This window comes from Coptis chinensis, chromosome 8 (assembly GCF_015680905.1).
Source record: "Coptis chinensis isolate HL-2020 chromosome 8, ASM1568090v1, whole genome shotgun sequence".
Classification (NCBI taxonomy): Eukaryota; Viridiplantae; Streptophyta; class Magnoliopsida; order Ranunculales; family Ranunculaceae; genus Coptis; species Coptis chinensis.
Genome location: NC_141463.1, coordinates 79761089 through 79785581, shown reverse-complemented (window position 1 = coordinate 79785581; position 24493 = coordinate 79761089). Strand labels below are relative to the sequence as shown.

General features: G+C 40.7%; 3 protein-coding genes and 1 pseudogene across 7 annotated transcripts; 1 reads left to right on the top strand and 3 right to left on the bottom strand.

The window, feature by feature from the left end:
* Positions 1–806: 806 nt before the first annotated feature.
* Positions 807–4032, bottom strand: LOC147483356 (uncharacterized). 2 transcript variants are annotated; one of them, XM_086580929.1, is made up of 7 exons: positions 3849–4032; positions 3587–3720; positions 3422–3508; positions 3019–3184; positions 2766–2914; positions 2561–2686; positions 807–2290 (listed from the first exon to the last, which is right to left on the bottom strand). In XM_086580929.1, exons 1-7 carry the CDS (start codon positions 3908–3910, stop codon positions 972–974), a joined length of 2043 nt encoding a protein of 680 aa, XP_086437055.1. In that variant the 5' UTR covers positions 3911–4032; the 3' UTR covers positions 807–971. The 2 variants fall into 2 exon arrangements, with proteins under 2 accessions (XP_086437055.1, XP_086437056.1); XM_086580930.1 differs by lacking the exon at positions 3422–3508.
* Positions 4033–5438: 1406 nt separating this feature from the next.
* On the top strand, positions 5439–6391 carry LOC147483355 (uncharacterized). Its single transcript, XM_086581524.1, has 2 exons — positions 5439–5623; positions 5694–6391. The coding sequence occupies exons 1-2, from the start codon at positions 5582–5584 to the stop codon at positions 6153–6155; spliced, it is 504 nt and encodes a 167-aa protein (XP_086437650.1). The 5' UTR covers positions 5439–5581; the 3' UTR covers positions 6156–6391.
* A 9056-nt stretch (positions 6392–15447) lies between these two features.
* On the bottom strand, positions 15448–16740 carry LOC147483354 (PR5-like receptor kinase pseudogene; annotated as a pseudogene). The gene is made up of 2 exons (XR_015205844.1): positions 15617–16740; positions 15448–15534 (listed from the first exon to the last, which is right to left on the bottom strand). The product of XR_015205844.1 is annotated as a PR5-like receptor kinase pseudogene (transcript).
* LOC147483353 (ran-binding protein 1 homolog b-like) lies at positions 16577–24476 on the bottom strand. Of its 3 annotated transcripts, none has more exons than XM_086580269.1 (10): positions 24183–24476; positions 23852–24085; positions 23513–23614; positions 22341–23297; positions 22082–22212; positions 21886–22002; positions 21492–21681; positions 21238–21398; positions 17248–17373; positions 16577–16945 (listed from the first exon to the last, which is right to left on the bottom strand). In XM_086580269.1, exons 4-10 carry the CDS (start codon positions 22400–22402, stop codon positions 16737–16739), a joined length of 996 nt encoding a protein of 331 aa, XP_086436395.1. In that variant the 5' UTR covers positions 22403–23297; positions 23513–23614; positions 23852–24085; positions 24183–24476; the 3' UTR covers positions 16577–16736. The 3 variants fall into 3 exon arrangements, with proteins under 3 accessions (XP_086436395.1, XP_086436397.1, XP_086436396.1); XM_086580270.1 differs by having other exon boundaries at positions 16780–16945; positions 17259–17373; XM_086580271.1 differs by lacking the exons at positions 21238–21398; positions 21492–21681; positions 21886–22002; ... (3 more) ...; positions 23852–24085; positions 24183–24476 and adding exons at positions 17453–17601; positions 17706–17886; positions 21018–21168.
* Positions 24477–24493: the final 17 nt, after the last annotated feature.

Sequence of the window (24493 nt, the reverse complement as noted above, 5' to 3'; positions counted from 1 at the left end):
CTCTTTCTTGGTTTTTGGTTAAGTTAAGTTTTTACAAAAAAAAATTTTATATCTTGTTTCCAAAAACAAATCGAAATTTTTTGAAAATATTTGGGCGGATGATCTTCGATACCGTGCAAAAGTAAAGGCGGGGTGTGCTCAATCGCCTGGAGGTCGACCAAGACATGAGCGCAGTGCGTGCCCTTGTCCAGAGCAAAATGAGGGCGGGGCCCGATACCATTGAGAGAAAACTTACTTTTTCTCTACATTTAGATCTGAACAAGATCGAGGATCACTTATTCACTACTTCTGGCAATAGGAATTGGTGAATATTAAGTATTAACCCACACCGTCTCTTATCGTTTCTTGCTTTCTGTCAACATTCCCAGTGTATATCACACAAAAACAAGCACAGATACTGCTGACAGAATCAACATCAACATGATAAACTATCTCATTTTTTGGCCAAGTTAACAGACTGCACCTATTCAACAATAATATTGTAACATGCTATAATCATCATTCATGATTCATCACATCCATGAACATGTACTGTTGTATCTACCACCCTGCGACACATTGAACATTAAAAAACCACAAGATAGAATTACTCGGAAAGATGTGGATCGAAAATAAAGTTTGTATTTTGTTTTTTTCAGAAGATGAAGATTATAGAAAGTGCAAGATACAAACAAAAATAAAGGAATAGAATCAAATACAACATTTTTTTTTACCATCCATAATCAAATACACCGTAAATAAACAAGAATAATAAGTTTAAGGGGTGAACAGAGATATACACGCATAACCACAGCAACAAGTACAGACAGTGGCAAACCTAAACAAGTAATATACATAATTGCACTTTTGGTCCGTGATTCTTCTTAGCTTACACAAAACTCAGTCCAACTAACACATTACAAATATTCTGCTCATCCTTAACGCAGTAGCAAAAGATGCCCTGCTACCCAAAGAATATTAAACACTATAACTTAAGTTGATGTGGTCGATGATGCGGTAGGTCCACTAGTATTCGTAGAGCCACCTCCCCAGGTGCTTGCGTTTGAGGGGACACAATATGGGTAGAACGGGTCTGGAGGCCACGGAAGTTGTATATTCCCCAAAAGTGCCTGCACCACAACGCTCATCAGTGGTCTGTCATTGGGCCTATACTGAGTACACCATAACGCAACTATAGCTAGTATCTTTGCTTTTGATTTATCCTTCTCCTCGATGCCATAATCATCCACAATTTCATCTAGTTTCCCAGTCTTGAACTTTTCCCAAACTTGTCCAGGTAACCAATTTTCGCCATCAAGATTACTCCTCCTTCCCAAAACTTCAAATAACATCATCCCAAAACTGTAAATATCACTTTTGGAAGTAGTTGGCATTTGCATCCACATTTCTGGGGCAGCATAACTGCGGGTCCCTCTAAACTCAACCATAGATATCTTGCTTAAATCTCTTTGAGAAACCTTAGCCATTCCAAAATCTGCAACTTTAGGAGAAAATTTTGAGTCAAGGAGCACATTACCAGGCTTTACATCATAGTGAACTATTTCATGAACGCAACCCTCGTGCAAGTAAGAAAGCCCTTTTGCTGTCCCAATTGCAATATCATACAATTTCTCCCACGGTAAATTAAGGTGGTTATCATATAACACCTTATCGAAAGATCCATTGTCCAAGTACTCATAGACGAGTGCTTTCATATTGGCCTCAAAGCAATACCCGTATAGTATAACCAAATGTCGATGCAAAGTACTACTCATTGTCCTCACTTCAGCCATGAATGTGAATTCCATGACATTCACCGCGTTGTCTTTGAGTTTCTTAACAGCTACTTGCACACCATTAGGTAATTTTCCTTTAAAGACATCTCCATACGCACCAGAACCTATTTGATCACTGAAATTTTCAGTAATGCTCGTCAGAGCCTTATGTGAATATTGTTGTATTTTCTTTCTTCCCGGCTCATCTAATAACATCTCAATTGAGTTTGAGCTGCCATGGGTTCCTTCTTTAAAAACATCCACAACTTTGACAACTTCAATCACTTTCTCCAATTCCACTTCCCTCTTCGCTGCAATAACAATTGCTACAGGTGCCTCTTCAAGAGCAGTCTTACTTTTACCATCCTCAATTACCCGTTGTTTCTCAATCCCTATAATAGGTACCCTTTCACCAACATTTTCAATTTTAGTATCCCCCAACTTCAATTGTCTTTCCAGTTGTTTGGCAACATACTTTTCCTCCTTCTCCTCACTCTCTACTGACTCTCTAAATAATTGCATGAAGGTGTTGCAATCTGAAAAAAAAAAATACTTGTGTAAGCCAATAAAGATGACACTATTAAACCCTCCAATTGCAAGAAGAAGCAATTAAAAAATGGCCTAGATAGGCACATAGACTTATCCCTTTAAATGATCTTCTAGAAATAATTACTTAAACCATCCTTTAAGCCATCTCGCAATGTCACATTTGAACCTCATGAAGATAAACATTAAATGAAATGAAGGGCCTGATAATTAGAAATCTAAAAAGGTGGTGATGAACAACAACAAAAATCCATACTCACTTTTCACAGACCAGAACTGGATACAAAAGCGCTTCTCCTTTAAAACCTTATCAGAAAAATCAATTGCACTCCAGACACAGGATTTAGAATCTGATGCATGTACATCCACAAACATTCTGGAAGAAACTGAAACAAGATAGAATATATGAAAACAAACTCAAATAAATGAAACAATATATTTAACACAGATAAGCACAGATCTTACTTCGAAGATTCGCATAGATATTGAGCGACTTTGATCTCATAACCAATCGAACTTTTCCAGTTAATTTGTGCTTCAATAGCTTTACGGTACCAACACAAAGTTCATTCCAATAACCGGGTTTTCTTTCAAATTTAGAAAGCTTTGCTCTCCTATAAGTGAACGACCAAAAAGACAGTTATAAAAAAGAATGTACTGAAAATCATCTAAATTTTAAAGCGAAGGAATTAAACAAGGTGATCATAGCTTAGATTACATTTGGAGAAGCACATCTTCATCTTCTTCACCAGTTATTATATGTTCAACTTCAGCTCCTGTGTTTTCAGCCCTATTATCCAAAAGCTTCTGTTGTCCTTCCAGTTTTATGTCAGCATCGTATTTCTTCTTGGACTCTTCGAATATTTGCACAAATTCCCTGAGATCTGAAAGAAAAGGCTCGTGTATGTTAATATTGGTAAGATGACACTATTAAAAGTTTGAAATCGCATATTAGTACACACATTGCCCGTACACAGAGAGCTAGTTTTTTTGTGAAATTCAAAAGCTAAATCTATTAAGCCATCTCATCTCATATTTGAACCTCGATCGTGAAAATAAACACATTTAATGAAGTGAAAGATTAAATGTATAAAGAAAATGGAGATAAAAACAACACTCACTGTCCATAGTGCCGAATTTGACAGAACCCTCTCCGTAAATAGTAAAATCTCGGTCTCCAATTATCTCCAGTACCGTTCCGGAAGAAACTGTGACAAAACAGAATAGAGTAGAGTGGAATAAGAAGAAACAGTAGTGAAACTAACACACGTGCGCGCAAATCTTACTTGGATGATTTAACCAGATTGTGAGCCCCTGGTCTTCTCTCACAACCACTCGAAGTTTGCCAGATTCTTTGTGCTTCAAAAGCTTCACGTTACACCATTTTTTTCTTTTTAATTTACGACAAAACCATCCGTTCCTACATGTCAAGGGCCAAAATATATATGTGAGAGAAACAGAGAATAAAAAGAATGTACGTACTGTAAATCATTATTGGAAGTAGTTTGAGACGTGAGGATTAAACAAGATGAATTGAAGTTAACTTACTCATCGAAAAGCACATCTTCATCTTCTTCACCAGATAAGAAGTGTTCACTTTGGCTGGCCATTAATTACAGATTCACAGGTTTGTAAGAGATACAGAGAGAGAGACAGAGAGAAATGATTGAGTTGAGCTTTAAAGTTGGTACTCGCTCTGGCCACTCTCTATTTTGTGTTGAGCGGACCCAAAAAATAAATATTACAATTTGACATTAACTTAAAAATCTATCAAAACCATCACCCATAGGCATAGTGTTACGATATCTAAGAAAGCTCCCAAATGTGCGATATGTTACGATATCTAAGAAAGCTCCCAAATGTGCGATATATTATCCGTATATTACTGCATTACAGCCTTTCTTACGCTTAACGAAGAGACAACTCATAGTTTTTATTGTCCATTTCAGGTTATGAAGTATTTCATATCGCTTATCATAAAACTTGCGTCTTAGCACTAAAAAGAGCCTTAATCACGCTTATTATGAAGACCACAAGCTGCTATGGAAAAGTGCTGAAAAAGTTAAAGTCAACGGTCAAAGTCAACTATCAATGTCAAAAGTCAAAACCCTCAATTGAGAAGACCAGAGATGGAGGCCCTTATCTCAAAATTTGACATTCTCCCAAAACCTTCCTTGGTCAAGAAGAAATCAAAAAGCAAAAGTGAAGTGTGAGGTGTCTCATTTGTAATGGAGAAAGGCAAATCTGTAAAAGACAAAAATAGGGGTATATAATCCAAAAGTAGGGGAAAGAGAAAGTATCCATTGTCTTAGGATCCAAACCATTTGGTTTGTTTAATTTCCTGTTTAGTTTTTCAATTCAAGTTTTTACTTTATTGTTCTTCATTTCCTTTTAATTAAAACTTTTTATTTTCCTTTGTTCTTATTTCAATCTTCAATCAATCTTTCTTTCAATGTTTTCAAGTCATTTCAATACTAACAACTAAAGCTTTCATATTTTCATTAGCTTAAAACCAATCTAATCTATATCAAGAGTCTACATTTTTTCTTCACAACTCCTACACTCAAACTCTAAACAATTTAGGATGAACCTCACTTCTAAACAAACTCTTTTGAAGTTACCACCACTATCTAAAGCTTGAAGTTACCACCACTACCTTTCATATTTGTTCTTCTTATTGTTGAAGCTCTTCTTCTCCGAACGTCGTGCACGATCTTTCTTTGCTGATTATCTCAGGTATGTGTTACTCAGTGCTGTGGTTCTTCCTTTGAACATAACCACTGTGCACTTGTTGTTAGTTTGCTGAATGTTGTTTTGTTTGTGAACTGTACCATGGCCAGGAGACATGTAGATGCTGGTGGTGAGGAGGGGGTGAGAGAAACTTCTCCTCTGGTGATGGAGGAGATGGAGTTTCACCCCTATCGTCATGGTGATCGCGGCAAGAGGAAGGTTGTGGCTTCCGGGCCAAGGGGCAACAAGCCGATCTAGAAGTCGCGAGTGTCGTTCAACAGGGTATTGTATTCAGTCGCCCGATCGGGGATGGATGAAGCGACATGGTCAGGCGAGGAATAGATCGACCGGAGCCAGGACCACAATGTTGCTGGTGACTCCCGCCGGCCGTGACGGTGGCGATGGGAAGCGAGTTCTTTTATGTGGGGAAGACGGGGAAGAAGCGTGTTGTTAAGCGTTCTGACTGCAGCTTCCAGTCGGCCCCCATAACGACCAGTCTGCTGGAAGGGATAGTACTGGACGGTGATAAGGCGGAAGTCGAAGATAAAGATATGGAGACTCTGTTAGGGAACATGGATATGACATGTTGTTTGGTATGCTCGTCTGCTAAAATGCTTCTCTTTTGTCTGATGGGTGTCCCTAATCGTTGTATTTTTCTTGCAGTTTCTTGCAGGATATGACAAGCTGAAAAATATTGTTAAACATACTGATGGTGCTGACAATGCGCGAATCGAGCTGGACGGCATGCGAGTTGAATTGGGGGCTGAGAAGAAGAAACTGCAAGTGATGACGAAAAGGTACCGAGACGTTGCTGAGGAGAAGTCAGTGTCGGTTAACTCGATGAAGGACTTGCAAGAAAAGCTGGCTGAAGTGATGGAGTACGCTAAATGTTGCCAAGGGGTTGCTCGCAAGGCGCAAGGTGCATACAGTGTGGCCTGTGCCGAGTATGCCAAGCTGGACGAGAAGTATATGCAGCTGAAGGAGGCTTGTGACCGCGGGGGATTGGGTATAAGTACGCGTGTCGTACCCAGAGATGCGAGGCACACTCCTTCGACCAGTGCTGCTCCTAAGGATAAACATGTTGTCGCTGATTCGACGTTGATTGCTGTACTGGTTCTCTTGTAAGCATTTTAAAAACTTTGTTAAATGTTCTATTTGTTCTCCTCTCTATAAGAGAGTCAAACAATAGAGCTAGTTTCTCAGGCTCGCCTGAGCAGTTTGATGTTTTGCGAAAATTGTACGAAATACCGATCTGGATTTCCTGGGTAGACCCAGCAGATCGGTGGATTCGTGAACTAGTTTCCTGGCCTTGGTCGGGCAGTTCCATTGATGAATGTGTATGGAATGCATGTTTTTGTTTACGCTTGATTGTGTGTAGCTAGTGTATTGCTTATAATGCTTATGGCTCATAGATAACATTCTTGTATATGGATTTCCCACCAATAAGAACTGTATAGGTTGTGGAACTTGGTAGCTTGAGTGAGCGTGCGAGCCTAATATGGCGTAGGGCTCGCGGAGAGGGTGTTAGCTTCGAAAGCGTACCGCTCACTGAGAGCGTTCTCACTGAGTTGATCCTAGAAGCCTAGGTTCTCAACTAGTGAGAATTGGAGAGGCTATGGAGCCTGTAAGCTCAAGAGAGTGTGCTTTGCCGCAGAGAGCGTTAGTTCCTCGAAGCCGCATCGCATCGGAAATGAGCGTTCTCGCTGAGTTGATCCTAGAAGCCTAGGTCCTAAACTAGTAAGAATTGGAGAGGCTATGGAGCCTATAAGCTCAAGAGAGCGTGTTAGCTTCTGAAAGCGTACCGCTCACTGAGAGCGTTCTCACTGAGTTGATCCTAGAAGTATAGGTCCTCAACTAGTGAGAATTGGAGAGGCTATGGAGCCTGTAAGCTCAAGAGAGCGTCTTTCGCTTTCGAGAGCCGTGTTAGCTTCGAAGCGCATCACCATCATCGAGGCGTTCTCACCGAAGTTGATCCTAGATGTATAGGTCCTCAACTAGTGAGAATTGGAGGGGCTATGGAGCCTGTAAGCTCAAGAGAGCGTGTTGCTCGCGGAGAGCGTGTTAGCTTCTCAGCGTATCGCCAATCGGTGAGGCGTTGAAACTCGTGAAAGTCTTTGGAAGTGTCATATCTTGGGTGGTGCTTTCAGTGAAGCTCGGTGTTTTGTTGGTGAGATTGAACGGAGTAGGTTTGTAAGGCAAACATAAATAAACTAAACCTAAATTTACAGTAAATGACAACATGAAATGTACAACAATGCATTTTTATTGATAAAACTTCTTTAACAAATAAGTGTTCCAAGGGTGTGGCAATGGTTTCCCTTCTTGGGTCTTGATCCAGTACGCTCTGTTGCCCACGACTCGTTCCACTATGTATGGTCCTTCCCATGTTGGTGCTAGCTTGGAGTTATCTTGAGTCTTTTTCAGCACTAGATCACCAGGTTGAAAAGATCGAGGATGTACTCACTTGTTGTAGGACTTCTTTAGAGTTTGCTGGTAAGATGCCACTTTGATGGCTGCTAGGTCGCGACGTTCTTCTAGCAAGTCGACCTCGCGAGCTAGGATGGAGTCATTATGTCCCGATTCGACGAGTTCTGAGCGAGTTGTAATGACCGTCAGTTCGGTGAGAATAACGACTTTTGTGCCATAGCACAAGGAGAATGGTGACTCGCCTGTGTTGGCGCGAGCTGTGGTGCGATGAGTCCACAGAATGTTCTCTAACTGATTTGGCCATTGGCTCTTGTTCTTTTCAATCTTTTTCTTCAAATTCTCTAAGATTGCTTTGTTGCTAGCCTCGGCTTGGCCATTGCTTTGAGCGTACTATACTGAGGAGTGGAGAATGCGTGGACGATCTTCCACTTGGCCAGAAACTCCTTGATTGTTTTTCCCTTGAATTGGGAACCATTGTCCATCACCAATGTGTGTGGTAGCCCAAATCTAGTAATGATGTGGGTCCAGATAAAGTTTCTGACGTGTGATTCTTTGACATGAGCTAAGGGAATTGCTTCGACCCACTTAGTGAAATAATCAGTTGCAGCTAAGACGAAGCGAAAACCGGTACTTTTTTGTGGGATGAAAGGTCTCATGATGTTCATGCCCCACATGTGAAATGGCCAAGGGCTCGCAATGTTGATAAACTCGCGAACTAGTTGAATGATGTTGTGGCCAAAAGTCTGGCATTTGGTGCACTTGAGGACATATGTTTTGGTATCGATCTGCATTCAAGGCCAAAAGTATCCTTGGGAGATCGCTTTGTGGGCCAAAGAGCGACCTCCAGCATGATTGCCGCACTCGCCCTCATGAATCTCGGCAAAGATCAACTGACCTTGTTCTGGGCTTATACACCTTAAGTGAGGGCCGCCAGCAGATTTTTGGTATAACTCGTTATTGACCAAGCAATAACGGAGTGCCAGATATGGGATTTGTCTTGCTTTGGCACGCTTGTCTGGGAGTGTACTGTGCTGGATGTACTCTATGATGGGCTGCATCCATGTTTGACTCATATGATCCTCAGAGAGTGGGCACAGGTCGCTGACCTCTAAGACGTGATCAGCTTGGTAAGCAGGTCGGTCGATTACTTCAATGAGTAATTGCCTAGGGGCGCAGTTCGGTGTTTGGGTGGCCAGGTAAGCTAAATCGTCACGCAAAAAATGGTGTATCATGGCTTTCCTGAAAGAAGGAAGTAACTGATAAACAACTTGAAGGTATTTAGAAAGGTTACCTTCGTGGGTAGTGTACTATTTAGCAATCTGGGGAACGACCAGTTGTGAGTCACTAAAGACTTGAAGCTCTTGTACGCCAAGTTGTAGCGCCATTCTAAGCCCCATGCATGATTAATGCCTCGTACTCTGCCTCGTTATTGGAGGTCGCAAAGTCCATGCGAACTGATTTCTCCATCATTGCTCCATCTGGGGATACTAGGACAACGCCAATTCCACTTCCTCCGGGGTTGCTAGATCCATCTACAAAGAGAGACCAGACGGTCTTGTCATTCTTCTTTGTGGATGGGATAACCGTTTCTGGTTCCCAATTTAGGTCGTCGACAGGGAAGTCAGCTAGGAAATCGGCAACGACCTGACCCTTCTGCGAGGTGCGTGGGATGAACTCGATGTGGTGTTCCCCGAGTTCTTCATCCCACACTGCCATACGAGTTGTCTTGTTTTCCTTGTGAAGGATCTTCTTCAGTGGGAGGCCGGTGAGTACTTTGATTGAATGTGCTTGAAAGTAAGACCTGAACTTCCTTGCAGAGTATAACAATGCTAGACTGCTCTTTCAATGTAAGAATAGTTCTTTTCAGCTGGAGTAAGCGTCTTACTTGTAAAGTGGATCGGTTTCTCTGCGTTGTTTTCCTCTTTGAAGAGAACCGAACTGATGGCAAAATATGATATTGCTAGATAAATCCCCAGCGTTTCTCCATCTGTTGGTTTTGCTAGGATATGAGGTGTTGTCAGGTATTCTTTAAGAGTGGAGAACGCTTGATGGCACTGGTCATTCCACGAGAACTGCTCACCTTTTTTAAGAAGTTGTAGGAACAGTCGGCACTTGTCTGATGCTCTTGATATGAATCGGTTGAGTGCTGCTACCATTCTTGACAGCTTCTGTATTTGCTTCTTTGTTTGTGGATCGGGCATATCCAAGAACGCTCGTATTTGGTCTGGGTTAGCCTCGATCCCCCGCTGCGATACCTGGTAGGGGTGGGCAATGGGCCGGGTCGGGCTAGCCCGGCCCTAAACATTTAAAGCCCTTCAAATATTAGGGCCGGGTCACAAGTCTAAACCTCAGCCTTACCCCTACCCTAAGCCCTCTTTAAAGGCTTTTGGGGCGGGCTTTAGGGCGGGATTTAGGGCCTATATATATTTTTTTTTTACTACATCAGTTTTAAAACTCATTTATATTACAAAATGTACAATAATCTACAAACTCAAAGTCCAACCAATCTAGTAATAATCTCAGTATAAGTCCAAAAAATTTAAATGCACATCCACAATCTAATGAACTCAAGACATCGAGAGTTGAATTTGTTCTTCCTTGTACTCAAACCTCACTAAAATTACATTTTAAATTGAAATACATAGACAAATAATTATATTATCATTTTAAAGGAAGAAGTAATAGATATAAAGAAGAAACATAATAGTTTTGGTTAAGGGTCATAGAAGTTGTTAAACTATTTGTAATATCATAAATTATTTCTATAATAGATTCAAACAAATATAATATTACCTTTCTTCTAATTTAAAAGTGATTCAAGCTTTGTATATGGAAATGAAAATATTGGCTTTTGAACAAGTGATGGAGAAAGGTTTGAGATTACAAATGTCATTTTTCTGACAAAGGTTGTTTTTTGGTTTCTATGTTACAAATGTCTGCTCTGTATTTGCTTTAATGGTGTGGAAGGAAATATTTAGTTTTAGACTTGGCTTGGATGTGAATAAAAATATAATTTATAAGAAATAAGTGAGAAAAGAAATTGAGAATAATAAGTTATGGACTTTGACTTGATGATCAAAGGAATAAAGTCTTATTTTTTATTAGGCTAGTGCTCATTGTTCTTCATGGCTGTTAAGTTGACAAATTTTTGTTATATAAGACAAGTTATTGGAAGTACCCTTGGGTGTAAGTGATAAATTACAAAGGACAATGTTATTTTAATTGAAAATATTTAACAAAGAGTTGGACAATTATGGTATGTGTATTTATAGTGAAAGTGTGAAACAGGGCCGGTTAGGGCTTGGTTAGGGTCGGGCTAATGAGGGCTGAATTAGGGTCGGGCCTATGTTTTAGAATCTTAGCCCTAGCCCCGCCTTACCCTAGAAGGCATTAGGGCGGGCCGACCGACCTAAACTCTGTGAGGGCTTTAGTTGTGAGGGCTTTATAGGGCTTAGGGTCGGGTCGGTCAGGGCCGGGTTGGGGTCGTTAGGGCCAAATTCCCACCCCTAATACCTGGTACCCCATAAACTTTTCGGAAGACGCTCCAAAAAGACATTTTTATGGATTCAGCTTCATTCGAGTTTGGCATAATCTGGAGAACGCCTGCTTGAGGTGAGTGAGGTGGTCACCTGCTTTCTTGCTCTTGACGACCATGTCATCGATGTAGACTTCTATGGTATCTCCTAACATGTCCTGGAACATGTCAGTGACCAGCCGTTGATAAGTCGCTCCAGCATTCTTGAGGCCGAACGAGAGGACGTTGTAGCAATAAATGCCTTGTTCGGTTATGAATGATGTTTTCTCTTGGTCTTCTTCAGCGAGTGGGATATGGTTGTATCCAGTGTACGCATCCATGAATGACAGGAGCTCGTGGCCACAGGTTTGGTCCACCAGTCGGTCGATTCGGGGCAAAAGGAAATTATCCTTAGGTTTTTCTTGGTTGACATTGGTGAAGTCAACGCAGAGGTGAACTGTGCCATTCTTCTTTGGAACTGCTACTATATTAGCGATCTATTCGGGGTAGTCGACCTTTCGGATGAAACCGACTTGTTTGAGTTTGTCGACCTCATCGTTGATTACTTTTTGAAACTACAGTGATAGTCTCCTAGGTCACTGTCGAACTGGTCGAGCCTGATGGTTGACATTTAGTCTATGACATGCAACATTAGGATCTATACCCGGCACATCAATATACGACTAAGCGAAAACATCTTTATTCATGGACAAAAAGTTTACAAGCTGGGCCTTGAGTGTAAGATCAAGGTTAGCCCCTACATAGACGAATTTAGGATCGTCTTCGGTTCCTAAATTCACTCATTGCCTTTCTTCAGCTTGTACTGTGGCTTGTGGTGGTTGAGCGTCCTCTGGGGAACTGCGTTCTGGAGATGCTTTGTCGCTCTGGGGAATAATGGGATTGGCCGCACGAACTGGAGCGACTTCTGTGGTCGCGACAACAGGGTCTGGTGTGACTTATGTGGTTATGACAACAGAGACTGGAGTGATCTTCTGAAGCTGTATTGGTTGTATGAGACATGGTGTGGCGATCACTTGGGTCTTGACAGGTGGAGCAACGACTGCTGGAGCGACTTCCGGAGTCTTGACCGATGGATCCACAACTGCTTTAGCGACCTTTGGGGTCTGTTCAGACGAATAGACCTTTTTGCAGGAGCCCCTAGCGTTCTGTTTTGGTGCTTTGGCTCTGACTTCAGCGACCAAATCTTTGGCCATTGTATAGCTGGAGGGCTCGTTCTTTGTGCTGACAAGTGAGTCAGCGATTTTGTTCGCTGAGAGGATTTGGTTACAATGATAAGCCTCGAGCTGATTGCTTCGAAGATCCATCATGCCCCTAGGGCTTGGAAAGCGAAGAACTTGATGCAGTATTAACGGTATAGCCTACATTTGATGAAGATGGCGTTGTAGGACGACTTGATGTCCAAGACGCTGAAACGCGTATTGAAGCTGACTTTATCTTCGCGCAATCCCACAGAAATTGGGAGTATGATATCACCAATTGGGTCAGCTTTGGAGCCATTGAATCCGTAAAGAGGAGCGATTGGATCTATGAAGACTGACTTGGGCAAGCTCATCTCCTGGATGGTATGGTATAACAATATATCACATGAACTACCAGGGTCAATCAGAACACGCTTAACTATCCAATCACTGATTTTGACATGGACTACAAGTGCATCATTGTGCGGGAGACAAACCTTGTTGAGGTCGGTTTCTGTAAAAGTGATATCCCCGGAACTGTGACCAGAACTGCGTGGAGCAGGTGTGGCTTGGGAAGAGAAATGGTAAACTTCTTGAAGGGCGCCTACGCGCCTTCTTTTCTCCCTGGATGAAGTTACTGAATCATTTGGAAATGTGATCATATGAATGGTTCTGCCCTTGTCACGATCTGACAAGTGCTGACGTCGCTCATGGCGGGAACGGTCTCTGGGACGTCCTCTGCTACGGGAGCGAGCTTGAACATTGTGGCGATCATGGCGGGGTGGGGTTCGACTACGCACCCTGCGGGCCATAAGTTTATGGCGAAAATCGCCATCGGCAATGTTGGTGTATTGCTTGATATGTCCTGCTTCGATGAGGTCCTGAAGGTAATGCTTTACCCCTCAGCACGCATCAGTCTCGTGACATTTTGCTCGGTGGAAAGCGCAGTAAGGCTTGTCAGGTCGATCTGCTGGCTGCCGTACATCAGGTCGGTAGTATACAACTCGCTTGATCTTGTCCAATATGTAATTGGGAGATCGTGTGAGGACAGCGAACTCTCGATTGTTGTTTGTTCTGTTCCCCGATTTCTGTTCTTGCTGTCAGGGTCGCTTTTTGGAAGCTGGAGGGTCGTCGGAAATTGCTGCAACTTCTTCTTCTTCTGATAGGCCTTGATGCTTCAGGCCTTCCTGTAACTTAATGTATTTGTCTACTCGAAATGATAAACTTCGCATAACGCGTCTCGTATGCCTTCATCAGCGATTTGGAAAGTGTCGTGTTGCGCACACGGCAGGCGTTAGAGAATGCCAAGGTGGCGAATGACTCTTTGAGACCAGTTTCCATGCATAGTAGTTCGGCCTTGAACCGACCTAGGAATGCACGAAAGGTTTCATCTTCACCCAGGGAGAGCTGGAATAGCGAATCGAAATCAGCTTTTTTACGCCTGTTGTGGACGTATTGGCTAGCAAACAAGTTGGTGAGCTGCTCGAAGGTCTTTATCGAGTCTGGCTCGAGTGAAAAGAACCAGTCGAGTGCGCCGTCTTTGAGACTGGCTGGAAACAATCGACAGTGAAGATGATCGAACTCTGGTGCATTATAAAGTGCAAGGCTTTGAATGTAGCGAGTCACATGTTGACCAGGACACGTGCTGCCATCATACATTGGAAAACGAGGTTGAATGAAATCGGGAGGAGAAACTTTACTAAGTACCTCAGCAGTGAACGGGGATGCACGGGTATGTCTTCAACATCTTTTGAACAATGTGGGAAACATCTTTCTTGACTGCACTCCGGTCGATCCTTTGTGACAGTTCGTTAATCTATTGATTAACCTCGTTGATGCCGTCCTCTGCTAAGGTACCCGGTGGATTTTGTGTGTCCACTTGCGCGTGCAGTGTGACGTTCTCCTGTCTGAGCAGTGTGATTTGTTCATTTATCGTACCTAACTGACCTGCTAAACTCTGGATTTGAGCTTCGAGGCTTGCCATGCTTCGTGGGCTTTAGAAGTTTTCGTTTTGGTTTTGGAAGTTGTTAAGTGGTTTCTCAAGAAATTGAGACCACAGATGGCGCCAATGTAAATGAGCGTTTTAGTTCACTTTCACATACAAGGGAAGAAGGAGAAGGGGATTGGATTTGGACGAGACCGAGTTCGTTGATGAGCGAACTGCCTACGTATCAGGCGTAGTTCATATGTGAGGTATTTATAGATGATGAAAGTGAATCTCCCACCAACACGTGCAACAAATGTAGGGTGGAGATTGAGAAGGCGTGTGAGAATTGTGTTGATAGATATGCTGTAATGATGAGAATTAGTAGCCGTGGTTAGTAGCTTGCGGCAATGATTAGTAGTTTGCGGCAGTAATTCGTGTAAGTACATCTTTGGTAATGACTGCTTCCAGAAGATAGGATGAGTCATGATACATAACGATCTATGTAGTGAAGTTCAAGTCGATCTGTTCTAGAGCGATCTCGCAGACGTGAGTTGATTATGTAAGTCGCTCTGAAGGTAGTTCGGAGAACTAAGTCAGAATTCGGTATGGTATTTCCATTATGCCACTCACGTGCTTGATATTCTAGTATGGGAATATCACTCCCTCGCAATCTTCATTGTTTTTGGGCCAAAAACCAAAATAACGAGTGAAAAATTGATATTGAAAGTTACTACTTCGTTCGCCCCCAGTTAGCGGGGTATGCTAGTAATTAGTAGCTTTTTAATGCTTGAAATTGGCTTACAAAGCTTTTGGCAATTTTGAGTCACGTGAGGATAAAACCATCAAAGGCAATACATGCTTCCTGTTCTCTTGAATCGTTCTACAATTTGCCGCAGTGTGTAGTTGTGTACCAGCAGTGATTCATTTTGAACATAACCGAACATCAAAATAGTTTTCTATTTTAGCTTGAACAATGAATCACATTTTGATAAACCTGTACTGTTTGTCTGTTGTCTTTACCACCCGTAATTCCGTCACACCACAACTATGAGGTCGTCCACATTGAACATTTAAAAATCAGGAGGTAGAAGTACTCAGAAAGACGTGGAACTGGGATTTATTGGAAGGTCTGTACCATTTTTCGGTAGATTAAGAATATGTAACTTACAAGAAAAAAGAGGTAAACAAACAAAATAAAAAAATAAAGGAAAACAATCAAATACACAACAAAGAAACAAGAGTAAGTTTATTGAGGGAACAAAGATATGTACGCAGAACCTAGCAACAATTACAAACAGTGGCAAACCTAAACATGCGATTGCGATCTACTGAACTGCACTTTTGGTTTGATAGCCTACACAAAACTCGGTCCAACTAACACATGACAAATGCTCCACTCATATCCTTAACGCAACAGCAAAAGATGCCTCTGCAGCTCTGCAATTAAAAGAATATTATACACTATAAGCATCGTATGGCATCTAATCCTTAGATTCATAAAACCAATCTCATATCTTACAGTTAAGTTGACGAGGTCGAAGAAACGGATGATGGGGTTGGTCCAGTAATATTCATAGAGCTACCTCCCCAGATGCTTGCGCTTGAGGAGCCCCAATATGGATAGAACGGGTCGGGAGGCGACGACAGCGGTATATTCCCAAGAAGCATCTGCACCACAGTGCTCATCGGTGGTCTGTCATTGGGTCTGTACTGAGTACACCATAACACAACTGTAGCTAGTATCTTTGCTTTTGATTTATCTTTATCCTTGATGCCACAATCATCCACAATTTCATCTAGTTTCCCAGTTTTGAACTTTTCCCAAACTTGTCCAGGAAACCAATATTCACCATCAAGATTCTTCTTTCTCCCCAAAATTTCAAATAACATCATTCCAAAACTATAAATATCACTTTTGGAAGTTACTGGCATTTGCATCCACATTTCTGGGGCAGCATAGCTACGGGTCCCTCTAAACTCAACCATAGATATCTTGCTTAAATCTCTTTGAGAAACCTTAGCCAGCCCAAAATCTGCAACTTTAGAAGAAAGTTTTAAGTCAAGAAGCACATTACCCGGCTTTACGTCATAGTGAATTATTTCATTACCGCAACTCTCGTGCAAGTAAGAAAGCCCTTTTGCTGTCCCGATTGCAATATCATACAAATTCTCCCACTCTAGATTAAGGTGGTTCTCATATAAAACCTTATCAAAAGATCCATTGTCCAAGTACTCATAGACGAGTGCTTTCATATTGGCCTCAAAGCAATACCCGTAGAGTACAACTAAGTGTCGATGCAAAGTACTACTCATTGTTCTCACTTCAGCCATGAATGTGAACTCCATGACGTCCATCGCGATGTTCTTTAGTTTCTTGATGGCTACTTTCACACCATTAGGTAATGTTCCTTTAAATACATCTCCATATGCACCAGAACCTATTTGATCACTGAAATTTTCAGTAATGCTCATCAGGTCCGTATGTGAATATTTTTGTATTTTCTTTCTTCCTAGCTCACCTAATAACATCTCAATTGAGTTTGCGCTGCCACTGGCTCCTTCTTTAAAGACATCCACCACTTTGACAACCTCAATCACTTTCTCCAATTCCACTTCCTTCTCCGTTGCGATGACAACTGCTACAGGCACTCTTCATGAGCAGTTTTACTTTTACCATCCTCAGTCACCGGTTGTTTCTCAATCTCTGTAACAGGTAACCCTTCACCAGCATTCACAGTTTTAGCATCCCCAAGCTTCAATTGTCTTTCCAGTTGTATGGCAGAATAATTTTCCTCCCTCTCCTCCCTCTCTACGGTCGCTCTAAATAATTGCATAAAGGTGTCGCAATCTGAAAGAAAATGCTTGTGTGTCAATACGATAAGTTGATAAGATGATACTATTAAAAGTATAAACGTTATGAACTAAAGGAACCCTCCAGTTGCGTGAAGAAGCAAGGCACAGAGACTTATCCATGAGTACGAACATTTAGAAATTTTTTCTAGAAATAATTACTTAAAACCATCCTTTAAGCCATCTCAATCTCATATTAGAATTGAATCTCATGAAAATAAACATTTAATGAAATGAACGATCTGATTATTAGAAATCTATAGGATATGGAGATGAACAACATAAAAAATCAATACTCACTGTCTACAGACCCGAACTGGATACGAAAGAGCTTCTCCTTTGAGTCTCCCTCAGAAAAATCAGGTGCAGCCCAGACACAGGATGTAGAGTTTGAGGCGTATACATCCACTAACATTCCGGAAGAAACTGAAACAAGGTACAATATATAAAAACAAAATCAAATAAATGAAACAGTATACAATACACAGATAAGCGCAGATCTTACTTCGATGATTTGCATAGATCTTGAGCGACTTTGATCTCATAATCAATTGAACTTTTCCAGTTATTTTGTGGTTCAATAGCTTTACGGTACCAGGACATAGTTCCTTCCATTTATCTCCTTTTCCTTCAAACTCATAAAGCTTTGAGCTCCTATAAGTCAATGACCAAAGAGACATGCATAAGACAGAATGTACTGAAAATCATCTAAATTTTAAAGTCAAGGAATTAAACAAGGTGATCATAGCTTAGCTTACATTTGGAGAAGCACATCTTCATCTTCTTCACAAGTTATTATACGTTCTACTTCAGCTCCTGCATTTTCAACCCTACTATCCAAAAGCTTCTGTTGTTCTTCCAGTTGTATGGCAGCATCATTGCCATCCCTGTCCTCAATGTCTGCTGACTCGTTAAATGTTTGCATAAAGGTATCTCGATCTGAAAGAAAATGCTGGTGTCAGTATCAATAAGAAGGTAAGACTAAAAGTTTGATACGAAGAACTAGTTTAGACTCCAGACATGTGCGTATACAAAAGAGCTAGGTTTTGTGAAATTCAAAACGACTTATGATAGGTCCTGTAATTTCACCAGCATCAATAAGAAGGTAAGGCTAAGGGTGTGTTTGTTAAATTTTAACTCATGGAAATGAAAGGAAATAAAATGGGTGGTCTACTATGGAATGGAATGGAAAGGAAATAATTTTAAATGGTATGTGTTTGGTAAACTGGGGAAAGAAAAGTAAAAACTGGGGAAAGGAAAGTAAAAACTAGGGAAAGAAATAATCATGTTTGTTTGCAAAAGCTATGGAAAGGAATAATTGTATTGTTGAGTGGAGTGTATTAGTAGTAAGTCTCTATTTATCTATTTCCTTTCCTTTCCTTTCCTTTCCACAAAATTTTCAGGGGTTAGCTAAAGACACAAAACCTTTTCCATTTGTTTCCATATGGAAAAGCCCATTTCCTTTCCATGGGTAAACAAACGCCTTAAAAACTATGGAAAAGGTGGACCACTCTTATTTTCCTTTCCTTTCCATAGTGTTTCCATCATAACAAACACACCCTAAAAGTTTGATAGGAGCTTGATCATAACCAGAAAATTGTCATGGAGAAGTCAACTTCAATGACTATAGAGTTCCTTTGTGCCCGGTTACTGTCAGAAAGATCCATCTCGAGAACTGCAAGACAGATGATGAATTAGCTAAAAGGGTAGTGGAACAGCTAACATAGGTATCTCAACAAAGAAAGAAAGCCGAGAAGGTTACTGCTGAGGTGTTGGCAATTTTGGAGAGCAATGGGATAATTGACATATCTGAGGTATATGATTCAAGTTCTGACCAAGAAGTAGTCGTCAGTGAATCCAGTGACAGTAGGAAGGAAGAGGCAAATATTGCAACCTCAGGACCAGATGACCTTGGAGTTTCTCCCTTAGTCGGGTAGGAGCTTATCCTGGAAAAGCTGCAGTGACGGTCCAAATTCTGTTGACACTAAAAGGTACCTTGATGATACTAGGAGGAGTACTATATGTACTAGTGGATCTTCCACAAGACCGCATTTAGGGAGATCATGCTGTCAGATGAAACAAAAAGGAGCAAGATCAATGGTCGCGGTAAACAACGAAACCGTCCTGGTTGAATCCCAAGAAAATCAAGTTGCAAGGAGGTCCAATGATGTTTCTAATTGCTCATCAGCTATGTATGAGGTCTTGAAAGAAAGCTGCAAATCTGAGAAAGACAAAGTGTAGTTTGGAAATTTAGTCCAAGTTTTGCCTGAAGCTCAAAAAGAAGAATGTAAAGATGGGTTCAACTTAGATGGAAGTGAAAGAGATGCAGAGATTGAAAGAGGACTTGAACACCAGGCCCAACTCAGGTCGATTTGAAGCCGAGGAAAATGCTCAAAAGGAATGGGAAGATAAGTTCAGAGGAATAATTGCTATACTCCAGAGTCCTGTGAACATGGGAACCAGTCAGATATTACGGAAGAACGAGATGAGACCAGGGCTGAAACTTCAGATGCCGCTGATACCATTCCTTCCCTTAATCAAGTAGGTAAGTCAGGGTTGGAAGAGGATTGCAAGAACAAAGACGCAATGAGCAAATCTTTTTCTAATAAGCAACAGAATTTTTCTAATCAGGACAACAGAATTTCGCAGGAACAGCAGTACATCATTTCAACAGTCAATCAACCACAGAAGAGTTCTCCTGAATTTTCATTCCCATGCCAAGAAAATCTACAAGCTAGGACAAATGAAAAAAGGAAGACATGGTCAGACCACAGTTCAGCATCGTATGGATCCTCTGAGAATAAGGCAGCACCGTTTGCTTCGTCCCATGGTGATGGCAGTTTCTACAAAGGTGAATCTCCGGGAAATGCACTCCAAGTAGCAACTCAAAAGATGGCTTGGGAGGTGCATTGGATGCTCTTCAGCAGGCTAAGTTATCACTCAAAAATGAGCTTGATAGGCTATTTTTGTCATGCAGATCTGGGTCTGCGGAAAGAACAGAACGTCTTGTGTCGGCTATTTTTGCTGGGGTTTCCATGGACATTCCTGTTGGATGTGCTGGGCTGTTTAGAGTACCAACTAGTTTGCAGTTTGAAGCTCTTGCTACTAAACCCAACTTGGTGACACCCTATTCTGAATCTGAATCACATTTTGAAAGATTTGCAAGATTTTATCATGATTTAAAGGTTGGGACTGGTAGTATCGACAGATATACTAGCAGTCCTCACATGGATATGAGTTCATTAAATTCAACGTACGGGTCACTTATTAATCCTTACATGGACAAGGGAATGGGTCCACCTGCTTCTAGTAGATATACTATGCAGATTTAATGCCAAGAGTCGAAACACGGGTTTGGGGATGGCTACTGATGATTGATATTCAGGATACAATGATCGTGGACAGTCAAATGTGTATAATAGTAAGTAATCATGGTTTGGCCATTGGTGATTTATCACTCATAGACGACTCTGGTCTTTGTAACCATGAGTTTTTTAGAGCAAGGGATTTTGTTGTTTAAGTTATTGATGTAAGTTTATTGAGGGGGCTTTTTTCTGTATGTCTGAGTTCTCTGTTTCATATTTGTTTTGGTAAAGGCCTTGTATACTTGGTCTCTTTTTCTATAAAATTCCCACCTTGTTTATGAAAAATAATAAATAAATAAAGTTTGATAGGAAGAACTAGTTCAGACTCCAGATATGCGTTTATACAAACGAGCTAGTTTTTGTGAAATTCAAACGACTTGTGATTATATATATATCTGAGTATGTCCAACTAAATCACAGACAATTGTGTTTTTTGTTAATTTATAGTATTCTGCAACGCTCTTATATCTCTCATTTAGATCTACTAACTATGAAGGGAATGAAACTCAAGGAACCCCTTCAATTGTTCTTAGCTCACTTCTACTAACTATAAATGGAATGACAACTGTGTGAAGACTTAAACCCATCCTAATAATACTTTAAGCCATCTCATATTTGAACCTCATGAAAATAAACAACGTTAAATGAAATGAAAGATATAGTTATCAAAAATCTAAAGAAGATGGTGATGAAAGAAACACTCACCCTCCTCATATTTGAAGTTCAAACCAAATTTTCTCTCCTTTGAGAACCCATCAGAAAAATCAGTTGCTTCCCAGTGACAGGCACTACATTGTCCTCCACATAGTTTCACTACCATTCGGAAGAAACTGAAACAAAATAGAACATATGAACACAAACTCAGATAGACTAAACTTAAATAAGAAGAAATAGTATAAATATCTGATATACATGTAGATCTTACTTGGATGGTTGGCGCAGATCTTGAGCGACTTTGATTCTTTTATGACCAATCGAACTTTTCCAGATTTTTTGTGCTTCAAGAACTTCACACTACCAATATGCTTTGCTTCCCACACTTCCACTTCTATTTCACGTACATTAAGCCATGCGCTCCTATTAGTCCTATATGTCAACAACCAAAAAGATATGTGAAATAGAGAACAAATTGGAGAAGTTTGAGAAGTAAGAATTAAACAAGGTGAATATATGACTTACATATGGAGAAGCACATCTTCATCTTCTTCACCTGTTATTATATGTTGATTATGTTCTACTTCAGCTCCTGCGTTTTCAGCCCTATTATCCAAAAGCTTCTGTTGTCCTTCCACTTGTATGGCAGCATCATATTTCTTCCTCTCCTCACTCTCTACTGACTCTCTGAATATTCGCAAAAATTTCTGAAGATCTGAAAGAAAAGGCTGGCGAATGTTAATACTGATAAGATGATACTATTAACAGTTTGAAATCACATATTAGTACACTCATGCCCGTACACAGAGATCTATTTTTTGTGAAATTCAAAAGCATGATCTATTAAGCCACCTCATCTCATATTTGAACCTCGACCGTGTAAAAATCTAAAGAAAATGGAGATAAAAACAGTACTCACCGTCCTCCGTGATGAACTCGAAAGTAAAGTGCATCTCCTCTCCGTTAATAGAATCAGTTGCAGCCCAGGAACAGCAATGTATTTCTTCAAGTTTCGTCACTACCATTCCCGAAGAAACTGAAACAAAACAGAATATACGAACACAATTCAATCTCAAATAGAGTAAACTCAAATAAGAAGAAACAACTGATCTTACTTGGATGATTCGCGATCTTGCAATCCCCCCATTTTTCTGTCAGAAGCACTCGAACTTTTCCAGATGTTTTGTGCTTCAAGAGCTTCATGCTACACCATATTTTTTCTCCTTTTCCCCAAAAATCTCCCAAACTACAAGTCAAGGGCCAAAATATATATAAGAGAGAAAAAGAGAATACAAAGAATGTACGTACTGTAAATCATTATTGGTAGTAGTTTGAGACGTGAGAATTAAACAAGACGAATTGAAGTTAGCTTACTCATCGAAAAGCACATCTTCATCTTCTTCACCATAAATAGAGTGTTCACTTTGGCTGTCCATTAATCACAAATTCACAGCTACAAGTCTTTGTAAGAGATATAGAGAGAGAAATGATAGAGTTGCCTTCGGGTATTTATAGGGGAATGAAATGATGGTGTTGACTTTGAAACTTTTAAACTTGTTTTGCCTCGTGAAAACTTTTAGTGTTTCACGACTCGTCCAGTTCAAAATTGAACCGGAGTTGGACCGTTTATTTTCTTTGAACTGGCTCAACACAGAACAAGTTTGACCCCAGCCGAGTTGACAGCCCATCCCAGACATATGTAGAAACTTTCTTCACTAAGGACCCGCTGAGTTTTATTTGTCTTGTCTTTTAAGTTTTAAGTTAACGGATCACTTATATTTTTCAACTGATCTTCCAACAACAAAAGACCACAAAGCACAAAAAGTTCTTTCGGGTGTTCCAACACAAGACAAAATGCTCAGATCAGCCTCAACGGAAGCAAAAAGAGCCTCTGCTACCAAAAGAATACTAAAAACTATAACCATCCTTTCACTGAAAAAGAAATGCAGATCTCATTCGGACCTTCGAGCTTCGCATTCCCCATATAAGAAACATCTAACCATTTGCCAACACACACAGGAGATTCTACCAAATTCCCATGATTCTGCTACTGTGATGCTTTACTTACTTACACTTAACATTCTAAGAGCAGTAGGATCACAATGGAGATTGTGGCATCAGAGGCATTCCTATACCACCCATTGGAGGGGAGCACAACCACCTTGCATCCAGCTCCTCCCATTCCAGGCATTGGCGGGCGGCAGAACAGTAGAGAGGGAAGGGACATTCCTCTCCTATTCCATATCATCTGATTTGAGCAATCTATGAACGGAGTCACGGATGTACCAGTATATATTGTGGCTCTTGCATTTTCACCGAAAAAAAAATCACCTACACAACACCGTGGAGAGTTTGCCTCAATAATTTCAGGGATAGACCTTCAATATATTTCATTCAATACACATACAAATCAAAATTCAGTTCCATTTCAGCCCAACACCGTGGCAGAAATGAGAACTCTCTTTAACCAGTGCAACAAAGTAAATGCAAGTTCTCTGGTTAAACCAAATATGGACAGCCAATCAAAAAAGTACACGCAGCTATACCTTCTGGCAACCATATCCTTCTCCTCCTTCCTTGGCTCTCACTTCACCTCAATTTTGTACTTTACAAGTCCGTCAACTTTGCTTGTATATTCACAAATGTAACTGCAAGCATACATACAAAAGTGAAGGTTGAGCTACGTTCGATCAACAAGATATAATCATATAAACATAAGAAATGAGTAGAATGCGAGCACAGGTCAGTTAAGCTGGTTAACTTGTAAGTTTACAATGTATAGGTTGAGATATAAGTCAAAATCTGAGTGGATCGAGGAAACATTGGTAGCTCTTTCGAATGTCAGAAATTCCAGTTCTTCGAAAAAGTTCAGAATTTTATATTACCTTCCTTCTTCTTGCCATCACCTTTCTTCTTGGTCTTCGTCCCCAGAGATAGCCATGCTTTGATTTCTGGCTAATCAGTCACTGTCTTAGTGGGCTGTAACTCCTGCAGAGTATGAGATGTAATCCGGTCTTTATTTCGCTGAAGATAAATCTTGAAGCTTTCATCTCTAAGTGATAGTTCTTGTCAACCGCTCTCTTATATATAGTAGTCTGTGTCTCATCTAAAATCTTAGGCTGCAACATTTTGCATCGTAGTATAAAAAGAACACACAATAACAACCGAGCTTCTCTGTCTATAAAAATGTGAGAGCTAATAACAGATGACACTTACCAAGCGGTCCCCTGTGCTGGTTACTATATCAACTGAATAGACTTCATTCTCCTCCAATTCTGCATCGTCAACTTTGGTCTCAGGATTGGATGCACTTAGTATGACTTTGTTCCCATCAATTACGAACTGCTAAAGTTGATGAGTGAGAACGCCTTCAACAATTTTGCAGTCATAAGCAGCTGCAACCTTCTGAATAGCTTCTGTTACATCTTTGTTCTGCTATATTAGGAACGTTTGTCTGCTTGTCTGTACATCTTTGTACCGTTTGTCTGTTGACTTTACAACCCGTAATTCCGTCACACCACAACCTT

Excerpts from the sequence above, each read along its gene's own strand:
- LOC147483356 (XM_086580929.1), bottom strand. The coding sequence starts at position 3,910 with ATGGCCAGCCAAAGTGAACACTTCTTATCTGGTGAAGAAGATGAAGAT. Across the intron at positions 3,509-3,586 it reads AATCTGGTTAAATCATCCAA|TTTCTTCCGGAACGGTACTG; the intron begins GTAAGATTTGCG and ends GTTTTGTCACAG. Across the intron at positions 3,185-3,421 it reads CAAATTCGGCACTATGGACA|ATCTCAGGGAATTTGTGCAA; the intron begins GTGAGTGTTGTT and ends CTTTTCTTTCAG.
- LOC147483355 (XM_086581524.1), top strand. The coding sequence starts at position 5,582 with ATGGAGACTCTGTTAGGGAACATGGATATGACATGTTGTTTG. Across the intron at positions 5,624-5,693 it reads TGGATATGACATGTTGTTTG|TTTCTTGCAGGATATGACAA; the intron begins GTATGCTCGTCT and ends TTTTTCTTGCAG.
- LOC147483353 (XM_086580269.1), bottom strand. The coding sequence starts at position 22,402 with ATGGACAGCCAAAGTGAACACTCTATTTATGGTGAAGAAGATGAAGAT. Across the intron at positions 21,682-21,885 it reads CGAGTTCATCACGGAGGACG|ATCTTCAGAAATTTTTGCGA; the intron begins GTGAGTACTGTT and ends CTTTTCTTTCAG. Across the intron at positions 21,399-21,491 it reads GAAGATGTGCTTCTCCATAT|GACTAATAGGAGCGCATGGC; the intron begins GTAAGTCATATA and ends GTTGACATATAG.